This window comes from Onychostruthus taczanowskii, unplaced genomic scaffold (assembly GCF_017590055.1).
Source record: "Onychostruthus taczanowskii isolate IOZ18803 unplaced genomic scaffold, ASM1759005v1 scaffold6, whole genome shotgun sequence".
NCBI lineage: Eukaryota > Metazoa > Chordata > Aves > Passeriformes > Passeridae > Onychostruthus > Onychostruthus taczanowskii.
Genome location: NW_024503679.1, coordinates 15697512 through 15711780, shown reverse-complemented (window position 1 = coordinate 15711780; position 14269 = coordinate 15697512). Strand labels below are relative to the sequence as shown.

The following is a 14269-nucleotide window of genomic DNA, read 5'->3' as shown; positions in this document are numbered from 1 at the left end:
CTGCAGCTATCCAAGGAGAAGAAACAAGGGGTTGGGACATGCCTCTCCTCAGCAAGAGGACAGGATGCTCCCCACTGGCTGCTGGTGAAGAGCAGCTCCACTTCCACTGCTCTGGGCTGTACCTGCTGGGAGAGGAGCAGGATTCCCTCTGGGCAGGGAAGGAATGGGGCAGGGATGTGCTCCAGCAAGCACAGGGCAAAAACTGGCTCTTACAGAGGGTGGGAATACCCCCAACCCTCCAGCAACGCCCTCTTTGGGGTGCAAAGGACCAGCAAAGCCCAAAGAGAACAGGGATGCTGTTACTTCCACCCCCAAAGAGAAGCTATTGAGAGCTCCAAATGGCCAGAGAGCTGCTCTATTGAAAATACGAATGACTCAGCTCTGGAGTGAAAGTTTCTATTTTTGTCTTTTGGCCTCAGTGATTTGGTTCCCATCCTACAGCTTGAATCATTCAGAAATGTGCTTCTGCAGGCAAGGCCAGCTATGCCACTCTTGCTTTCCAAACTTTAAATTGGAAGATATACATTAAGCATGCAGAAGCATGACAACACTTTTGGATTTTCTTTGTGTTCGTTTCCAAGCATGGCTGGAAATGGAGGATTGTTAAATGATGAAAGGTGCCTCCAGTGAGGCCATTCCTGTCCAACTGAATCAAATATTACAGCCATGAAACCAAACCAAGATTGGATTCCATCTGAAACTTCACAAAATAAAATTTCATGGCTAACTTTCTCCTGAATCTTCTCCTTTTTCCCTAAGCTTTCAACAGAAGGGAAAAAATCCCACACACTAATGTTTTCTCTCTTTCAGATAAATAATTTGCTCAAAATTCTTCTTCTTCTTAAAAAAAACCCAAAAAAACATTAATTATTCACACTGGGGAAGCACCACCTCATGGCCAGCCCACTTCTGCTGCTCAGACACATATTTAAAACTTGCTTTAGAAGAAGCAAATGCTTTTATCCCCAGCGGTGAGAGGCTATGTGGGGGGCTCAGGAGGGATTTGCTGTGTGTGAGTGAGAGGAAAATGGGCCAAGCCCGAGAGGAAAATGGGCCAAGGGTCCAGGGTCCCTGCTCAGGTCTCTTCTTAGCACAAATCTTCTACCAACTCCACCAAAGACACATCCAGAGATCCCACACCTTCTCTGAGTTGGGAAAAGCAGTTCCTAAGCTTGTGTTTCACTCTAAAAACACACGTAAAACACCTTCCTCAGTGGAAAACCCATTTACAGCACTGCAACCCCACTGCTGGTCAAAAATAAGAGCACAAACACAGCCAAAGTCTGTCTCTCCAGAAAGACAGAAGGTGCAGGAGTGTGACACCAGGACACTGACCCACACATTCCTTCCAGCTACTTGGATTAAAGTTTGAAGAATGAAAGAATATTTTTATTTAAAAAAAACTGATTTGTTCAGGAGACACATCTAAAGGAAGAAGCCTTTCAAGAGATTTGAGGGGGCAAACATCCCACGCAGCAAAATCCAAGCTTAGCACATGTTAGACACAGTTCAATGAGCTTCTTTACTGTGCCTGCTTGACTAATAAAATACTCCTTGCTACCCTCATTTCTCATTTATCACTAAGACAACCACTCTGGATCAGTTTATGTGAAAGTGTTGCATGCAGAGAAAAAGAAAATGCAATCGAGATATTGGATATGGTTGGCATGAAGAGACTTGAAGGGACAATTTGGCAACAGCCAAAGAGACAAGGGAAGTGCAGAGCTGGGAAGAGCTCCAGGAGAAAAGGGATGGATGGGTTAGTCTGGAAAAGAAAAAAATAAATTAAACAAAACAGTGAAGCAAGTGGGGCTTCAGTTCAGCTTCCACTGAACTCAATGTGAGCACTTCCCACTTCTGACTGTTCTCCCACAGCAGCCAGAGAAGATCCTGGTTTCCAGGACAGTCTCAGAGGGAGGATCACCTGGACAGCTGTGGCTGCAGCAGAAGAGAAACCTGATGGAAAGGCCTCTGGTGTTAGTCCAGACAGCCACCAAAGCTTTAATGGGGCTGCCAAAAAAAACCATAAAACCTTCCCCTACCTGTGACAAGACCTACAAGTGGCAGAAATGCCTGCTTTTGCAGGGAGGTGATTTGTCTTCCTGGGAATATCAGCACCCATTTCAGTGAAGGGAGGACAAGGACTCTGCCTGGGAGGCTCCTGTGCCCACACTGTGACCCACTGCAGCTCACAGCATTTTTGGATGTCTGCTCCAAGGCAGGGACAGCAAAACGAGGAAGGGCACAGTTCATCCCCTTCCCATCAACCTATGACAAACTCTGATCCATTGCATGCAAGAACGTGGTCCTATCCATGCAAATGTCTTTGATTTGGCAGCTTTTATTCTCACCCTGCCACTGTGATAAAGGTCCAAGGTGCAAAACATGGGAGAATTACGACCAGGATGACAAGCCCACTTAAGGAGCCAAGCTTTTTGTTTTTCAGGCTATGTATGAGATTTGAAAAGGGATCCTGTCCATTAGTGTTGTAAAAAAAATTAAAATGTTCCTGTTTGATGCAAAAATAAAAGCATTTTCAAAGGCTCTTTGATGTGAAAGACAGAAAGACGTGCAGGCAGATTCTGGAGGAGGTCTTGTCTTCAGCAATTACCAGCACTCTTTTTGAATCCTACTCCCCAGACAGAACTTTTATATGAAGTAGATAATCACACTGCAGAGTGTATCAGCGCTAAACCTTGTGGCTTTTCAATTAAGCAGCAATAACCTCCAGTCCAAAAACTCCTTAACCAAGACAGGAATAAAACAAACAACCCCCAAAACCAATTAACTGCAGGTGAAGCAATTCCAAAGACATGCTTGCTTTTAAAGGATTTCATTTTGAGCTCTTCTCTGGTAGCCATGCCAGTTTTCCAAGCAATATTTTGATCATTAAAACAAGAAGTGATGCAATTTCCACAGTGACCACAAACATACCAAGAATATTTGAGCTAAATTTATCCAGACTTCTTGTTTGAGTCACTGCTTCGGTTCGTTATTTTTCCATGATTTTCAGCAATGCACAGAGAGGAGCTGGGGACAACCTGCAAATGAGTTTTTTCCCCAGCAGCATCTGAAATGCCAACTTTTATGCCTGGGAGCCACACACTGACTATCAGAGGGGAAATGAAGCTGCTCCTCCAGCTCCCAGCCCCAGGTCCCAGCTCCTTCCTCCTCACCTCCTTCCTCCCACTCTTCCTGTGCCAGACTGACCCTTTCCCTCACCCCTGGGTGACTCCAATGGGGCTTGTCTTTGCAGATGAGAAGTTCCTGAAGCTCACCAGGGATCTGCTGCCCTCTCCAAGTGGAGAGGGAGAGCCAAAACAGAGAGGATCTGCCCCAGGTTTCCCACTGTGCATCTCCGTGGCAGACCCCAAGTGCTGCCAGCAACACGAAATGCTGACTCCCAGAGTCCCTCTGACTGCAGAAGGGCTTTTGGAAGGGTGAGAGCCTTTCCTAAAACTTAAAGGCTTTTTAAGTAGGTCCCCTAAAGTGAGGGTAAGGCACAAATTAAAAAACATGGAGACACTTCTGTTGTGAAAATATCAGAAGCTTACATAAAAGAGCTGCTGCTGTGGTGATACACCATCATGCAAATAAGCAATTGCTGACCCACTAATGAGCACACAGACTTGGATTAGGGAAGGAATTAAATATCAGCCTGACTTGATGTAAAATCTGAAACAGAACCTATTAAGAGACAGACTCCATGGTTGAGTCAGCATCCCTGGGGGGGTTTAAAAGCTGTGTGGATGTGGCACTTGGGGACACGGTTTAATGGTGGGCTTGGCAGTGCTGGGGGAACAGTTGGACTTAGTGAGCTTAAAGGTCTTTTCCAGCCTTAAAAATTCCATGATTCTATGATTTTATACAGCAGATTGGGAGTTGAATGGCATAAAATCCATCTCTCCCCCTATCTGCAATGCAAACAATTCCCCCCAGCTCACTGCCTTCTGCAAGCACAGCCCTGACAGCCCCACTATTGATCAGAGCAGTGAAAAACAAACAAACCACAGACTAAATGCTGTAAGGATCCCTGAAGATCCCATTATGTCAGTGCAAAGAATTTAATGGGTTTTGGATAAGGCCCCCATAGGCCCTGGGGAGGGTAAAACCCCATAATTCATAGCATTTTCTTAATACAAGTATAAATTCACCTGCAACATCTCTGTCAAAACACTACATCAATTACAGGCCTGGTAAAGGCTGAGCTGGTGTGAACACTATCAATTGCTTTTTTCCCACTGAAACAGAGGACAGCAGTTCCATGACCCCAAAATCAACCCTCACCTGAAAGCTCCCTCATAAATCACACCTCAGGAACTTTGTAAAGAACTCCCTGTGTACAAATGCTAAGGGCAAAGGATTTTCTTTGCTACCTTATCACCTTATCTTTGTTTTTTCCCAGGCTTCTTGATAGAGCTGTCATAAGTTACATTTCAATGTAATACACCACAAATAATTTTAACATGAAGGTGCAAAAATAAAGCTGTAAAGCAGCAGAGGCTGCAGCTCAGATGAAGATCAATGCTTTACTGCTGCCTGTAAATCAAACTGGCTCCCAGGTCAGACTCTCTGCTCAATTAACTTCCCAAGGTCTTTACTGCACCACTGGCTCTCCCAGCAGCTCTGCCCTCCTTGATACAGCCCTCAAGTTCAAGACCAGGCTGCCTTTGATGGTTTTTGTCAGGAAAATTGTAAATGCCTCAGCATTCCTTGCCCCTTTTTGACGCACGGGCTGGGTTGGAGAGATGTTGTAACACCCAGCTCTGCACAGGAGGGCAGGTTTAACCACAGGCATGTTCAGCTGCAGACCAGCCTTCCGCAGGAGCCCTCGGCCCCTTGTGAGATTGCACCACTTCTGTATGAAGAGTTTATTTAAATATTTAAAAATACGAGCCTATTACTGCCTTACTGGTGTACTTCCTATTCCTGCTGAGCATTTCCTACTTCTCCTTCTGCAGGGCACTCTGCAGTGAGACTGACTCACATACAAAAACCTGTTCTATTTTCTGCTTTTTTAGCTCATAGGAACCCTTTCAGTTTTCTGTTTGGACTCGAATTTACTCACAGCTTAACAAGCAGGAATAAAACCAGAAAACCTTCCAGGCTGATTTAGTGTGATTATGGAGAACTTGACACACTCTGCAGCTCCCCAGTGCTCTGTGTGCTCACTTCACCTCCCAGATCCTCTCCTTGTCCTTCTCACCCCACACTGCCACAGAACACCCAGGGTAATGTTACTACAGGGTGATGTGTGGATGGAAAAAGCAGGACAGAAGCTGTGAGCACTTTTTCCCTGTTATTCAGCACAACGTGCCCCAAGGCCCAGCTGCTGGCCCTGTCCCCACACACAGCTGATGGGAAGGTTTTAAGGTTTACATGGTGATTTCGTGAGGAACAAACTGGCATCAGTGGTGCTGATTTTCCCTTCCTCCTCTATTCAGCAGGAAAGATTTTTAAACAAAGTCATTCACACTGCAAGTTCCTGCCCTTCACATTTAGGACAACAACAGTGCAGAACTGTGAGGAAATCATAGAATCAGAGAACAGGCTGAGCTGGAAGGGAGCCATCAGGACCAGCAAGTCCACCTCTGCACATATCCTGCCCTGATGCCAGCCAGGAGCAAAGCTGGAGGCACAAAGTGTGTCCCAGGAGGATAAACTGCTCCATTTGCTCTTGGCCAACCTTGAATTGTCCCCACCCAAGCTGTTTTGATACTTTCCCTATAAAATTGCACTTGCTTCTGAGCAGCCCCTCTTGTTAAACGACCCCTTGCCTTTTCCAGCTCAACCCTTGCTCACACCAGAGCCTTTTCCAGGATTCAGGAAGCAGCAGGGCAGATGTGAGTCAGATCTGAGCTGAGCCATGGGTGGGGTTGCAAAGGTCACTGCTATTGTAGGCAGATTCTCTCTGATAAAATAGAAAGCCCTGTGAGCTGCAGGGTCACCACAGCACCTGCAAAGCCCAGCCTTAGGGGCCTCTGGCCCACTCCAAATGACAGCTCCAGTCATGTGTTCTGGTCACTTGTTTGGTCCCTCATGTAATATTTAGGTCCCTTTTCCAGGCAGTCCATGTCCCTCTGTGCTTCCCTGGACCATGGAAAGTCACCAAGTTAAAACTGATTTACCTCAAAAGAAGTTGTGAAGGTGCACCTAGTTAATACCTGCAAAGCTACTATAAAGTTTCAGGCAGCTCTCCTTGGCATTGTTGTCCCAAATTATGTAATGTTAGACACCTTCCACCATAACACCCCTCTTCAGGGCTCATTTCTAGATTTAGCAGGAGAGAAGAGACACCCTCTGGCATGTCTGAAGGATAATCCAATCCCACCCTGAGGCACACACCAGCGGCAGATGAATGCTCTGTGACTTTGAATAAAATTCCCCACTAAGAAGGGGATAAGCTTTTTAAACAGAAGTACCCTTATGTTTCAGAAGACAGTGATTGTTCTCCCACACCTCTGAGGAACTCCTAGAAAACCATGCAAGAATTAAATCCTAGCTATGAAATTTTTTAAGATTCAAAGAAATCAATCAGCCCATAGAAAGGGGATGAATCTTTATGCCGTTCTACACATTCATAAAGTGATGCCTTTGAGCTTCCATTGTACTTCCTACAAAATTCACATCATGTCACCTCCTCTGGATTATGCAGAGCTCTTTAACCAAGTTTCAAAAAAAAACCCCAAACCCTGTGTTTCATGAGAGACTGCAGCCACCCCCATATCCCTGCTCAGTTTCTTTTAATTAGGACAAGATGAACAAATCCAGGAGGGGGAAAGCAGGGCTTGAGGAGGCAAGGGAAATGCTGAGTGCACCCACAAGGGAGGCTCATCCTGTGACAAATCCCCTCCAAGGGTTCGGTCAGCACCACCAAATCAAGCCCAGCACCACCCCAGAGGGCAGAGAGGGTCCAGGTCTGAAACACAGCTCAGCCACTCCTGGGAAAGCTGGCATCCTGCTGGGATAGAGGGAAAGCTGGCATCCTGCTGGGATACAGGAAGATCACTGGCAACCAGGAGGAACAGCAGAGGAGACACCTGAGCAAGGTGAGCCCCTGCACCCTGTGTTACATTTTCTAACTAACAAGGATGCTGTGAGTGTGGTTTTCTCCACATACAATTGGCCAGGGCTTTATAGCTGCCAGGAAAAAAAACTCCTAAGAAATCCTAAGGCTTCAGATAATGAAGGAGTACAGGGACCTGCTGGAAGGTGCCTGCAGCCCTGCTGGTCCAGCTGACCCACCCCTGAGCCCCCAGCACCACCGTGCTCTGGTTAAACCCCCCAGAGCCACAAGCCAGTCCCTCCTGCCCGACAAAAAGACTCCAAGCTCTGAGCACTAATGAGATCGTCGGCATGAAAGAAATGATCCGGAATCTCACTCCCCTTCCCAGCAGCTGCCGCTGAACGGGAGCAGGAGGCTGCATCCACATTGTTCCTCTGGGGCGTAAACAATGGGCTGGCATGTGGAGGCTGAGTGAGTCACCGTGCTCCTGCTTCAGCCCGCAACGGGATCCCAGCCAGAACAAGGACCAGTAACTTAGGGAGTGGACCAGTTAGCTAATGACAATCATTCTTGGCAGGACCCAAACAAGGAGTTTAAGCATGCACCATATCCTTATAAAGAGTAAATCCACCAAGGCAGTACTGGTGCCTTGTACAGGGATCCTAAGCTTTACAAGGATCCCTTTCCCAGTTTTTCAGCACTGTAGACTATTTTAATACAATCCAGATTTATCCATGTAGAAGAGTCTACCACTGAGATTTGCATGCTTCCAGCTACCCCGTTTAACTGAATATAATTACATAACAGCAATGTGTAATAAAGTTCTCAGGAAAGAAAAAACCCTGAATTCAAAATGTAGCAAATATAACTATTCCACTTTCCACTTAATTATTCACTCCTACAATAATTTATTTACTGTATCTTTAAACAGAGAGAAAACATGTCAGATCACTACTGCAGAACAAAAATTTAGCAATTCTGAACAGTTGCGAACCGTTAGCGCAGATTAAAATTCTTCTCATGGTTTATAGCTTAGTATTCAAGTGGAGATAATTTCTTCCAGAGAGAGACTCAGAAAACAGAATTTAAGAATTTAAAGAATATTCAGTAACCAAGCGTTACAGAAAGGTACAATGCTAATTACCAAAAGCAAACAGAAAAATCAGTACCACAGAACAGGCAGGATACGTACGGAGAAAGGAAAGAGTTCCCAGAGCTCCCTGTGACGCTGGTGAGGAACGTCTTCAAACAAGACAAGGAGGCCTCTGAATAAACTATCAGGTTTTGCTTCATAGTTGCTGATAAAATTCAAAATAAGGCTGCAAAAACATTAGCTTCTGCTGGAGCCTGCTTACTCACTACAAAGCGTCAAACACACCTTCTTCCCACACTTGAAGCGCAGATGCTGCCTCCTAATGAAGCACTTGCTGCAAGGGGGGAACACCGTTACACAAGAACAGGAGGCTATTTCTTGCTGCAGAAACATAACTGGGGTTTGACTCAGAGAAAGGCAGCAGAGCCTGGGAGCTGAGGGTTGCAGTGAGAGAAACCATCCAAAAATAATTTGCCTGCTCAGGGAAAAAAAATAAAAAATTCACAGGAAGCAACCTGAAGCATATGTCCCTTCTAAAAGGGGAATTTCTTTATTACATAAACACAAACCTTCTAATCTAGCCCAACATAAAATCACTGCAAGCCATCAAATTGGAGTTTAGGGTGAAACTGGAGCAGGTTAATATCTGTTCAGGCTGAGAAGAGATGCTCTGATTTTAGCAGCTTTCATATCCTGAATACCCATTGCATCAGTGACTGGGAACATATTTGCATTCACACACTGAAAAAGCACAGATCTTGTAAAACATATTTAGGAACTGGTGAGACGTGATACATATATTGACTAATTCCCTAGGCCTTTGGAGAACATCCATCTTCAGGGGAATGCTATTCTTACCACCTCCATAGTTCAACATCACTCTCGCTGGAAGTAAAATTCCTTGTTGGAGACTGTAAATTTTCAAAGATTAGGACTCAAAAAACTTTCACATGTTTAAACTTCATCAAAGTGGCAGGTGGCTACTGAGTTCTCTTAGAACCCTTTGTTCCCAGAGTGAAGAGGAAAGAAACGAATCCTGCTATTTACCATTTTGTGGATCCATGCTGCCCTCCCTGCAAACAGCGGATTCCTCCGTTCCCACACACCAGTACATTCTGGGTGGCAGTTGTGAAGGCCCCACAGACAAACTTTCCACAGCACTTCAGACTGAGCAGTGTTGTCAAGGCTGGACCATCCCCATCATGTGAACGCAGGAGCAGAGGCTGCTAGTGAGCACCATCCTGAAGAAACATCATTTATTCTGTTTAAAAATAAACAACAAAACAAATTAATCATTCCACTGTAGAAATGGTGACATGTTCATTCCTCTCCACTATCAGCACAGTTGTCCAAATGTCACACTGCAGAAATACACTTATCATCTTACAAATACAATTATTTTCATAATAGCTTTGTTAAGAGCATAACATGAATTAACAGAGGGGACTACTACTACCAATTTCTGCGCTACAGAAAGATAATGTTCCTAATTTTTCACCACCAAAGCTGCTCAGTCTTTGGGCAGAGGACAAGGGGGTGGGCAGGGGTCACAGCTGCAGTTTCAGATTCTCCACAAGCTGGTGTAAAGGCAGACCATTGAAACCCTGCAGTGCAGCTGGAAAAATCCTAAATGCAACCTCAAAACCTCTCCCATCCACAAAGACAACCACAGCTCTTGTAAGACTGTGAGAAACTGAAAAACACTGATGTGGTTACTGAGATAATCCTCTGTAGAAAAGAGAAGAGGGCGAGGAGAAACACACCAGCTCCTCTGCTCAGCCCCTTCTGAGAACTCTCCCAGCCTGGAAGCATCAGGCTTCTTCACTCAGGGAGGCAAATCAAGCCCTTAGGAGCTATTAAAGGTTGGCTGCTTGTGAACTGCCTGGTATAACAGGCAGCAGAAAATTGCACAGCTCAGTCTCCTGAGGCACTTGCAACTCCTTCCCTTTTCACAGCTGCACAGCCACCCCTTAACCTCTCCGTACAGAGGCTCAGACTCCTGGAGGGTTTGCAGTGTTTGTCCAACCAGCATCAGAGCTCCTTCATTTTCTGCTTTCAGTTTCAGTCAGCAAACGCCTCTCAGATGTGACATGATGCACCTCAACTGACTCTTACAGGTTCTGCTCATGTCTGGTGTGTGATGATCAAGTTCTGATTTGAGGATCTAGCTCAGCAAAGCTCACAACCCACCTCCCACTGCAGCCAGCAAGGCCTGAGACCTTCCCTGACTCTCCCTGAGCAGAGCTGGCTTCCTGAACTGGGAGCAAAGGCCAAGTGGAATACAAAAATATGATCCACCACCCCTATCCAGGAAGTTTTCTGCTCCTCCCTCCTTACGCTGGCTTTCAACCACCAGCCAACAACACTAAAAATCACTGCATCCTATTTCAGTTGTTTCTAGGCAAATGTTTGAATTTTAGGTGCACTCAGCTTCTGCTGACCCTGACTTTGCAGTGCCTGGCAGCAGCAGCAAAGACTGGCACCCCTGTGCCCCAGTCTGGGCTCTGGGTGCTGCAGGAGGCTGAGATGGAGGTGATCCCTAATCCCAGATCCAAGCCCACAAACTGGTGAATTGCACTGTGTTGGTGGAAGACTGAATTCTGCCCTGGAACTGGTGCTGGGCACCACCACACTCAGCTTCTCTCCTGGCCTCAGCTTCCCTCGCCCACACTGGCAGGAGGAGCTGGGACCACACAACCCTCCATGCCACAGGTGGGACACCTCAGGCAGAGGTGTCAGAGAGCCTCTCACACCTTCCCAGAGCTGTCCAGGCTGTTAACTCTGCCACTGGAGGGAATGTGGGGAGCCTCTCACACCTTCCCAGAGCTGTCCAGGCTGTTAACTCTGGCACTGGAGGGGATGTGATGCTTCCAGCAGCTGCCTGCCCTGTGCCCTCGATGCACTGAGCAGCTCAGGGACAGTAAACACTTCCCCATGCACACTCTGGCACACCAGCTCTGCAGCAGATGATGGTTTCTGAGGCACTTCCTTGCTCTGAGATGGGGACAAACCATGTGCACCCACAGCAACTGCACAAGAAACACTGAAGGGAGCTCAGCATGGACCCCTGAGGCTTGAAAACCACTCCACTCCTGATTTTTAGCTCTCTACTCAGCCTATTCCCCAGGCTGAAACTTTCCTCATATAAAGTGAAAAGAAAAATAACTTTCAGGAAAAATAGCTGCTCTGGTAATCAGTTCCTTTAACTGCAAGTAACTGAACGCTGTAGCCACGTGCATTGCTGGCACACAGTACCCAGGTAAGCAGGATTTCTGTATTTCAGGATCTTTTTGAATATAATTAAAAAAAAAACCAAAACAACCCTACAGAGTTTTACCTTAAGCAAACGGCACACAACTGTAACACAAGGAAACACCACATGTGGATTTGGTTTAGGGAGTCCATGTGCTCTACAGAATCTCATTCAGAACCATGCAGAATACACCCGAACAGCTGTAAATGGGATTTACATCCCATTTCACACATTCCCAGTCCTGACACCTGCTACTGCCCACACCTGAACCATCTCCTCTCCTCTCCACCATCCCGCCCAGTCTCACCCTGTGCACTGTGCCTAAAAACAGCCAGGCCCCCAGAAACATCATCACGGCTTGCCCAAAATCGCTTCCTAATTCATAAAAAAAACCCTGCTAAAACTTCAGTGCTTTACCCAAACCACCTGTTGATTCTGACAATGCCACCTGGGGATTGCCACGGATCTGAAGACCCGGAGCAGGAGGGAAGGCGCGGGGGCTCTGCCGCCCATGGCGAGCCTGGGCCCGCGGTGCCAGCCCAGGGACCCCGGCCCGCCTTGGGACCCGCATCCTTCGTCCCCGGGTGAGCAGCGAGCACCAAGCCATCCCCTTCTCCCACACCTCGGCCGGCTGGGGGCACACCAGGCGCTACACCCCATTTTGGGGGGTCTCTCAAGCCTTTCCAGCCGTTTTCCAGCGGCCGGGGTGAGCCGTCCCCTCACAGCGAGTCCCGCTGCTCTCCGGCCCCGCCGGGCGGGGCGGCCGCGCTCCCGCCGGGCTGCGCCCGCAAAGTTCCCTCCGAACTTTCATTTTCTTTGAAAACAAACTCGTTTCCCCAATCATTTCCACATGAAACGCCCCGGCAGCCCCCCCACACCGACTGCCCTGGCGGTGGGGCAGGTGCTCGAGAAGCGGCAGCAAAGCCACGGTACCTCTCCGTCCCGGGCCGGCGCTCCCGGCGCTGCCGCTGCCGCCGCCACCTCCTCCTCCTCCTCCTCCTCCTCCTCCTCCTCCTCGTCCGGCGCCGCCCGCACGCCCCGCTCCGCGGCCCGGGAGGCGGAGGGAGCCCGGCAGCAAAGGCAGCAGGACAGCGGCTCCTCCTCCGGCCCCCGGCCCGGCGGCCAAGGGCGAGTCCCCCGGCACGGCCCTGGGCCTGCCCCGAGGGCAGGGCTGGCCCGCAGGAGGAGGAGGAGGAGGATGGAGCTCCTTCCCCAGACCCGACCCACACGCCCGCCCGCCCCCGGGCAGCTCTTAGGCTCCGTGGGTTTGAGTTTTTAGGAAAATCCATTGTGGGAGTGGCGGTGGCTGGAGCAGAGAGCTCCCGCAGCGCTGCGCATCGTCCCGGCAGGGCCCGGCCTTACCGCGCTGTGCGCAGCTCGGGGCACAGCCGTATTTTGAAAGTTTCTCCTTCCCCAGCTCAGGGCACAGCCGCGCTTTGAAAGTTTCTCCTTCCCCAGCTCGGGGCACAGCCGTATTTTGAAAGTTTCTCCTTCCCCAGCTCAGGACACAGCCGTATTTTGAAAGTTTCTCCTTCCCCAGCTCACGGCACGGCCGCGCTTTGAACGTTTCTCCTTCCCCGGATCGCGGCGGGTTCGGTCCTCGCTGGAAGAGCAGGGCGAGGTTGCCCCCTCTCTTCGGAAGGAGTCAGATGTTGGTTGCGCGGCCCTTCCCCACACTGACCCATTCCTGTCCAGGAGCCTCTGACAAGCCAGGGATTGCTCCCCCAACTCGTCAGACCAACTAAGGAAAAAATAAAAACCAAAACCCATTTCTGCGTGCCTTTTGCTTTGCTGTTCGTAGTCACGCTGTAAATTAAACAGAGGATGCTTTTACCTGGTCGGTACCTAGCAATGGTCGCTGGTGGTCACTTGGGGTGGGTGTGCATTCAGAGAATGCTGCAGCAGCCTGACATTTGCCTGGGGGATCCTCGGGTGATTGTGGAGACACGGATGGGTGTTCACCGGGGCTTTGCCCTGTGTTCAGGTCCCCATCAATCTGCGTCCAGTTGCAGCCATAGGTAGAGAGCAAGAATGTAGCAATACTGTTGTTTTCTGACTTTTAACGCAGCTAAAAACCAGCATTACCTGTTTTCAGCACCTTTCCACCTCTTATCCAGCCTGCTCCCTTTTATGCCTCACAGCCCAGCTCTCACCCAGACCTTTCTTACACCATTTTTAGCACGTTTGAAAACACCCTAAAAATAACTCTTTTTCCTTTATTATGATAGAGCCTCTAATTTCCTTTGGCAATAATTTACCCACATATTCAAGCTAATTTTTCCCTTTTTCCCTCCCCAAATCTCATCCCACTCTTCCTCAGGTCTCCATTGATTATGTCACTCACAGTAATGCCTTTGTATCTTCAGCCTTCCCTTTTCTGGAGTCTGAAAGCTTCTGAGTGATGCTGTCAGTGAGTGGAAAATTCAAGGAGTTTGGCTTGGCCTGTGTAGGGAGCCCATAGGAATTTCTCACACATCAGATGGGAAGAGAGTTAAAAGACAATGGAATGTTCTTGCTCTGTATCTACATTGCAGATGAGAGAAATAAAACTGGGCTGGGAACACATTCAGCAGAGCCACGCTGGTGGTGGATGTGTCTCACGGGGTTTAGGGAGCAGCCAGAGCAAGGCAGGAAGCTCCATCTGGCTGCAGGAGCCACAGTGTCTTGAAACACTTCATTTTGAGGCTCACCTCAGAAGGAAAAGAGGATCCTGCCAGCTGTGTGCTTGGCCCTGCCAGCTGCAGCTCTGCTCTCCTCCCTCTGCTTATGGTAAATGGCACAACTCAAAATTTTATGTGCAGAACACTGACCACACTTAGCACTTTACTCTTAAAATTGGCTAATTCTTCCCAAATTGCAAAAATTAATCCAAGTGCAGATTCCCTCACAGTCCCTCAGTGAGATACTAAATCCTCAG

General features: G+C 48.2%; 1 protein-coding gene across 2 annotated transcripts in view; it reads right to left on the bottom strand.

Annotated features, from left to right (window-relative positions):
* LRRK1 (leucine rich repeat kinase 1) overlaps positions 1–12821 on the bottom strand; it is a 74184-nt gene extending 61363 nt beyond the window's left edge. Inside the window, exons 1-2 of one of the 2 annotated variants that reach the window (XM_041418769.1) lie at positions 12715–12821; positions 9147–9360 (exon numbers count right to left, since the gene is read on the bottom strand). In XM_041418769.1, the coding sequence (XP_041274703.1) occupies positions 9147–9213 (67 nt within the window). In that variant the 5' untranslated portion in view covers positions 9214–9360; positions 12715–12821. Of the gene's footprint in view, positions 1–9146; positions 9361–12285; positions 12403–12714 lie in introns of those variants that run through there. The other variant, XM_041418768.1, reaches the window with a different exon arrangement.
* Between the last annotated feature and the right edge of the window lie 1448 nt (positions 12822–14269).